At 43.3% G+C, this 7,494-nt stretch overlaps 1 protein-coding gene across 1 annotated transcript; it reads left to right on the forward strand.

Annotated features, from left to right (window-relative positions):
* Nucleotides 1-2,066: 2,066 nt before the first annotated feature.
* On the forward strand, nucleotides 2,067-7,109 carry LOC311311650 (keratin, type I cytoskeletal 19-like; the record flags this gene model as incomplete). The annotated part of the gene is made up of 8 exons (XM_084441400.1): nucleotides 2,067-2,471; nucleotides 3,196-3,278; nucleotides 3,622-3,778; nucleotides 4,256-4,420; nucleotides 4,848-4,973; nucleotides 6,003-6,223; nucleotides 6,719-6,765; nucleotides 7,006-7,109. 8 exons carry the CDS (start codon nucleotides 2,067-2,069, stop codon nucleotides 7,107-7,109), a joined length of 1,308 nt encoding a protein of 435 aa, XP_084297526.1.
* Nucleotides 7,110-7,494: the final 385 nt, after the last annotated feature.

Consider the following 7,494-nt stretch of genomic DNA (forward strand, 5'->3'; position numbering starts at 1 on the left):
TGTTGGAGGTGGAGAGGTGCCCAGTGGTCCATGCACCAACAGCAGACGACAGATAAAAACTGAGTGAACATGAAACTAAGTGTTCTGAGAAATGATGTCATGAGTCAGATATCCTCATGCTGTCATAAACAAATGAATATGACAGAACATTGCCCTAACAGATATTGTAAAGATAACATAACTGCTAATAATGTAGCCTACAGTGGGCCTTTATGGACTGGATAACAGACTTGGTGTACCAGCTTACTGTAGATCAGTTAGGTGTCCCCATGTATAGTTTTTAACGCTGGGTTGCTGAATCTAAGGTTTGCATTGGGTAGGCTACTGATAAACACAACTTGACCTTTGAACCTGTGTGCGTGTCTCTGTGTGTGTGTGTGTGTGTGTGTGTGTGTGTGTGTGTGTGTGTGTGTGTGTGTGTGTGTGCGCATGTGTGTGTTGTGCAACAGTGATAGGTTGAGGGGTCAAGAATGCTTTCATGTGAACCTAAACTTGTCAAAGGTGCTCGGGTTTATGATGATAACATTTAAACAAAAGTGGGTGGGAAAGGGTTCTCCTTCACACACACACACACACACACACACACACACACACACACACACACAAACACACACAAACACACACACATCATATACAGCATGTTTTTTTTAAAATTTAACTACTGTATGTAGCAACATGCAACTTACATTGTCAAAGGGACATCACTATGTGACATCTAAACCTACTTCATGTTTGAACTTTGAACAGAGTAGGCTACAAAGTCATAAATGCCATCTTTATCTTTCCAGGCCACATTTGCCTTATAGTGGCAAAGACTGACTTATAGACTTATATGTCTGACCACAGGATCACTAAAAGAATATTTAATTGGGACATGGCCAATGGTTTCCCTTGGATCAGCGAAGTAAAATCTTTATTCTTTACAAATAATTAATCATTTATTTATTTAAATAGATTACGATGTAATATTTCAGATATGCAGAATCAGATGTTTCTTAAATATAAAGAAAGCTGGTCTGTTGATATATGGTAGAAACCTAAACTAATAACTTTTTGTCTTATTAAAAATAATTACAGTCCAGTTATGTATGTATGCTGAAATACGAGATGTATTTTTTGATAAAATGTCATCTATTTGTGCTGATTTTTTCTGGCTAGATGATTATAAAAGACTTGATATATGCTTTAGGAAAGGTACTTTCCGCTTGGCGGAGTTCATTTGTAAAGCATGGGAAAAAAGGCAGACTACTTTGTATGTATGAACTGAGTTTGAGAAAATGGATTGTTCTTTATTTTGTTACGTTTTTATTCTATGGATTTATTGTACATGTAATTTACTGTATTAATGTGTCTTGTAAGCCCATGTGGGCTGGGCACCTTTTGGTGCATGACACAGGAAATAAACCAATATCATATCATATCATAGTTAGATTAATATTGTGTAAAGGAAATAAAAGTACACTGACATAATTGTGTTTTTTATTGGATGATAAATCATTTGCCAACTAGATGGTAATAAGGAATCTATTACATTTTAGCTAATAAAGGCTATGAGATAATTTTATGTTTGGTCCCTGAAGAGTTTAGTCTGATATCTTACAGCTCTGTAGCCTCTGTCTATTCATCTTTTGATGATGCTTACACCTAGTTTTGTTTTCATGTTTTACACCTGTTCTACGTGTTCATAAATAGCCTAATACATTAAACTGTCACGTCTGAGCCTGTTTAATGATGTGTGAAACATCTTTGTACCAACTTATTCACCCGGACTCCATATGACAGCCGTCAGACCTGCACTTTATAAAACTGATGCGAGCCTTTGAATGCCAACGCTCACACGCACCACACCTAGCGTGTCCTTTCTTTATGATCTTAGAAGACACACCTGCCTTTGGGAGATGTGCGTGGCGCATATCTCTCCAGTAAAGCATTACCCATACGCCCAGGAGCCGCTCCCACCCGAGAGAGGGGTATATATTCTGCTAGTTGTTCTGGTCATATTCCAAAGTACCACCCGGGGATTTTACAGGTCAATATTTTGCTTACCCATCACAACCTGTGTCGCCATGAGCATCCACACGCGCGGTTATTCCTCCGGCCGTCCCTCAGCCTCCTCAATGTCTTTCTCCGGAGGGTACTCTTCTCGCGTCGGCATGCCACGGTCACCAAGTGTTTATGGGGGGGCAGGAGGGCAGAGGGTCCTGGTTTCATATGCCTCGGGCACGAAGAGCGGGTTTGACCTGGCCAGCGCGCTCGGGGGGGACAACGGCGTCGGCGTGTCCGTTAACGAGAAAGCCACCATGCAGAACCTGAACGACCGTCTGGCCTCCTACCTGGAGAAGGTGCGCGCTCTGGAGACCGCCAACTCCAAGCTGGAGCTTCAAATTCGCGAGTGGTACGAGAAAAAGGCACCGACCACCGCCCAGGACTACAGCAAATACGAGGTGGTTATTAACGACCTGCGCAAAAAGGTAAGCATTTGGTCACTTGCTGTTTTTGTTATCTGGTGAAAATGATGGTTTGGGGGCATCATTAGGCTATTTAAAACTCTTTTCACGACAATATGGAATAATTTTTTTTGACGAAGAAGAGATTCATAAAAATGTAATACCCCCTCTAGACATATATAATGTAAACTAATTTTGTACCTTTTTCTTTGTAAATATACAGCTACAATATGTAAGAGACTTTAATTCATCCATTATATATGGATAGATTTAAGCGCGCCTCAAGCTTGATATTGCAGCTCAAAACGGTTTTAAGTCTGCCCTTCAAGATGTAAAACCGTTTAGAGTAGTTAGCTATAAGTGGGAAGCATATGTGTTTATCTGATGAATGCCAGGTTTTAATCTTTTTATACTAGGCTATTTGTTTAGTAATTCACTATTGTCTCAAAAGAAAATAAGTTACCGTAGAGCTTGTGAAACTCACCTGAACTTCACAATCACACTGAAGGCAAGTGTCTACACGTTAAATGGTAAATTACTAAGCATGAATGAGTGAATCACACTTCAGTATCTTTGTATTCTAGCCTTTGATTGAATGCAAGTTATTAGGCTACTCATTATCTGATATGAGTGATTACTCTGGGTATCAAATTAAACACTCACAAACACTCCTGTGTTGTAGATTATGGAAAACAAATGTTGATGGCTTAACATTTATTCTATATTCGTCATTTTGCTTTTTTCCCAGATCAACTTTGCCAACCTGGACAATGCCAGACTCCTCCTGCAGATTGACAATGCCAAGCTGGCAGCAGAAGACTTCCAGCTCAAGTGAGTAGAGATACGAGAGTCTGTTAAGATGCCAACTTTCATTTCACTTCTGACTTTGCTCTTAATTGCTCTACTGATATGGGCACCTTTCATAAAGATAATAACATCATTATGTTAACCTTTTCCATGGAACTGATGCAAGAATCCAAGAAGTCAACACCCAATAACTGTCACATGCTTTTTGTTGTGAGGATCTCTGCACACCTCTAGCCTAAGTAGCGGTCAACCGAAGAGTAAAACTGGTGTGACTGGTTTTTGCGTCTCTTCCCCTTATTTACCGTTGGTGGCAACGTGAATTAAGCCGGTTGTGTTACTGTAAACTTTGTCCTTTGCCCCTCGACAGGTTTGATAATGAGCTGGCGATGCGCGTGTCAGTGGAAGGCGACATCGCCGGGCTGCGCAAGGGTCTGGACGAGCTCACCATGACCCGGTCGGACCTGGAGATGCAGATCGAGGGCCTGAAGGAGGAGCTTGTCTACCTCAAGAAGAACCATGCAGAGGTACGTTTAGGTGTTCCACAGGGAACGGTTATGGGACCCAGTCTAAAATTAACCTTTCACAGGTCTTTAAAGGACCCCTGGTGCTTCATACATTCTTGACAGGGGTCATTGGAATTATAATCAACTATTAACTTATAGCCCAGTTCGACGGTATGCCTGGGATTGAATGGCTACTGACATCCACACTTTTGCACCAACTCTAACCATGTCACCAGTCAGCAGCGTTTCTATCTTATATGCCACCCTGGCGCGACCCCCCCCCCCCCCCCCCCCCCCGGCCCCAAGCCGACGCAGTGAAACACTTTCAGTTTCGTTTTGTAAACGTGAAAAGAACGGGCTTTCCGATTGTGAAGGGGGGGGGTGGCGGGGCTGACAGGCAATTCTGATTGACGTGCGATCAGATAACACCTCAGATAACACTCTCACCCACTTTCGACATCACTTGACCTTTCACCTCTCTCTGCGCCGCCGCCGTAGGAGATAGACGCCATACGCGCCCACCTGAACTCCAGCTCGGTCAACGTGGAGGTGGACGCGGCGCCACAGCACGACCTGGCGGCCCTGATGGAGGAGATCAGGACCCAATACGAGGGCATCGTCGACAAGAACCGGCGTGACATCGACACCTGGTACAAGGTCAAGGTGAGTCGAGTTGAGAGGGACAGGATGAACCGGGCCCTACAACCACACTGAAGATCTGAACCACAGCTGTACTGTAGCATACAATATTATCATTACTGTCGGGCGGGATTTATTGTATCTCAATCAAAATGGCAAGTTTTCAGACTGTTGAAAGAACATTTCAATTTCAATTTTTTTGGGGGGGTATAACATCACATATGAAAAGCTGTTTAGAATACATTTAATTGGTCCAAGGGCTAGGAGGTGTTCAGAGGTTGAAAAGGGTATTCCCAGCTATAGAGATCTGAGGGGGATGATATGTGCCCTAGAATATTACATTTAAGCTGAACAGCCAGCTAGCTGCCTAACAGACATTTAGATATATCCATGTTTGCATTATTAAGATGTACTGATGTGAGCCTCTTATCGTGCGACATCTCTCCTCCAGTTCGAAGAGCTGAACAAGGTGGTGACCACCAGCACGGAGACCCTCCAGATGTCCCAGAGCGAGATCAACGAGCTCAAGAGGACCCTGCAGACCCTGCAGATCGAGCTGCAGTCCCAGCTTAGCCTGGTACAGACCACACACACACACACACACACACACACACAGGGTGCAATTCGCTGTGTAAGAGCACTCTGAAACGCATTACATTTACAAGGTCCCATCATGTTAAACTGCTCAACGCTCCTGTTCATTACGGTCGAAACATTAACACCGCGACCTCGGAAATGCCAGATACCAATCTGACACACACTCCTAGCTCAAGGGGAGGTTTTTACTCCTTCCTTCCTCCTTCATGCTCAGCGTAGCTTCAGATGGATTACTAATGATAAAGAGGTCATTAGTCATCACAGAGAGCTGTTTGACAAGCCAGTGAAGTCATAATGACATATTTGACAGGGTGTTCAATGAGGAATGGAGGAAATTGTTAGTGTTCGCTAATGTCAACCCTTAGCTTTTATTGAATGCACCAATGTCAAACAGTCAATGGATCACTGTAATAGAATTTTGGGCTTTTCTAAGATTATTGGCCTGGCCTTTTGTTTTCAGCCTAGTCCTTTTGTTTTACAGTCTTCCTCTACCTCCTGTTTGCAACCGCTACCTTTTGACATTCAAGACCCCTGCCTGTGGTTTTCTCATTTAGGCTATAACAGGATGACATCTCCAGGGGGGGACACACACCCAGGCCTTGTTGTCTGAGCCTAGTGTGACCTCCCATTGTTGCATTGTCTTTTCCGACCTATTTGATATTTACCGCCCTTTCTCCATTCTATTCTCGCCATTGTTGATGACGTCCGCCATTAATAATGACGTGTAATGATGCCAATCGGATCTTAGAAACGTCATATCCGGCCATAACATTGAATATAAGAGCGCGCAATAACAAACGGAGTTACTTCTTCTCGGGTTAAACACTTTTCTGTGTTTTATTCTGAAGTCCAATCACAATTGTATGTTTTGGCAAATAAACCAGATTGAACGTTTTTGAGCGACCCTCAGTAAATCCTTTTACTTTTGATAGTTACATCAAATTTATTCCATTACATCACATAAATCCAATCACTGTATCTCCTCATCCCCCCCCCCCCCCCCTTCCAGAAAGCAGCCCTGGACGGCCAGCTGTCCGATACAGAGTCCCGTTACAGCATGCAGATCAGCCGGTACCAGGCCATGGTCAACAGCCTGGAGACCGAGCTGGGCAAGATGAAGATGGACATCGAGAGGCAGTCCAACGAGTACAAGATGCTGCTGGACATCAAGACCCGCCTGGAGATGGAGATCGCCGAGTACAGGAGGCTGCTGGACGGGGAGGACCTGGGGTAAGAAAGGAGCACACCTCAGATGGGATCTATGGGACCAGTACAGAATGCAGCACCAGATCCCAAATGGAGTCCCTCGTCCCCCTTCCTTATCTTAGGCGCTTTGTGTTGATTGGATAGAAGTTTACGGATATTACCTTAAAGGTGCAGTATGCTTATATTACCTTAAAGGTGCAGTATGCGGCTTGGCTCAGAAGCACTTTTTGTTATATTTTTTGCAATTCTCATTACACCCTGACAGCAATCAATAAATAAAGTGCTCTGACACTAAAATGAAATCAATCCGTTATCTGTGGAAGACGCAGGACTGTAATAGGTGCATCTAATCATTTTGAGTTTCCAGATAATGCCTATCTTATCCCTTGAGAACTACATGTGCGAAGTGTCTATGGTTAGGGCACAGAGGTCGATATGGAACTGGGCCAGCCGGTGGAGTTACAGTAGATGGTGTTTACCTGCTAGGAAGCAACACTCACATTGTCCTCTGTCCCTCAGGAGAGTTGTAGTCAAACAGGAGGTCAAGGTGGTCAAGGAGGTCAAACGTAAGTAACGGGAGGCCTTTTTAATAAAATCATTCATCATTATCAATGACAGCTGAATGCTAATTTCAGATTATTCATATTATGTGTACATCGTACCTTGGTGTCAGTTGGCGAAAAATGTCTTCAAATCAAGTTTGTGGATTCAGCCCTAGACCCCGGACCTCAGAATTGACTTACTGTAATGGGAATGCTACTGTACTGTAAGTGTGCTGATGGTCCAGTGTTTCTTTGTGCCAACAGAACCAGTTTTGACCAAGAGAGTGAGGACGGTCATTGAGGAGATGGTTGACGGGAAGGTGGTCTCGCGCACAGAGGATGTGGACATGGAGGTTATCGACAAGTAGAGACAGCTCCCCTGATCTCCAAACCTCCAAACCAAGCCCCAAATTTAATGATGACCCACTGATTGACTCAACCATCACTCCAACAGAATACTGGGAGTCTTGGGACATCTTCTGCTAGCATGTAACATCACTATGGTCATACAGTATGACATCACTATAATCATATGACATCACTATGGTCATATAATATCACAATGGTCATATAACATCACAATGGTCACATAACATCACTATGCTCATGCAGTATGACATCACTTTGGTAACATAACATCACGATGACCATACAGTATGACATCACTATGGTAATTTAGCATCATTATGATCATATGAAATCACTATGGTTATATAACATCATGAGTATGATCATAATAGTTTAGAATCTGTA

This window comes from Borostomias antarcticus (genome assembly GCF_949987555.1).
Source record: "Borostomias antarcticus genome assembly, chromosome: 7".
Taxonomy (NCBI): domain Eukaryota; kingdom Metazoa; phylum Chordata; class Actinopteri; order Stomiiformes; family Stomiidae; genus Borostomias; species Borostomias antarcticus.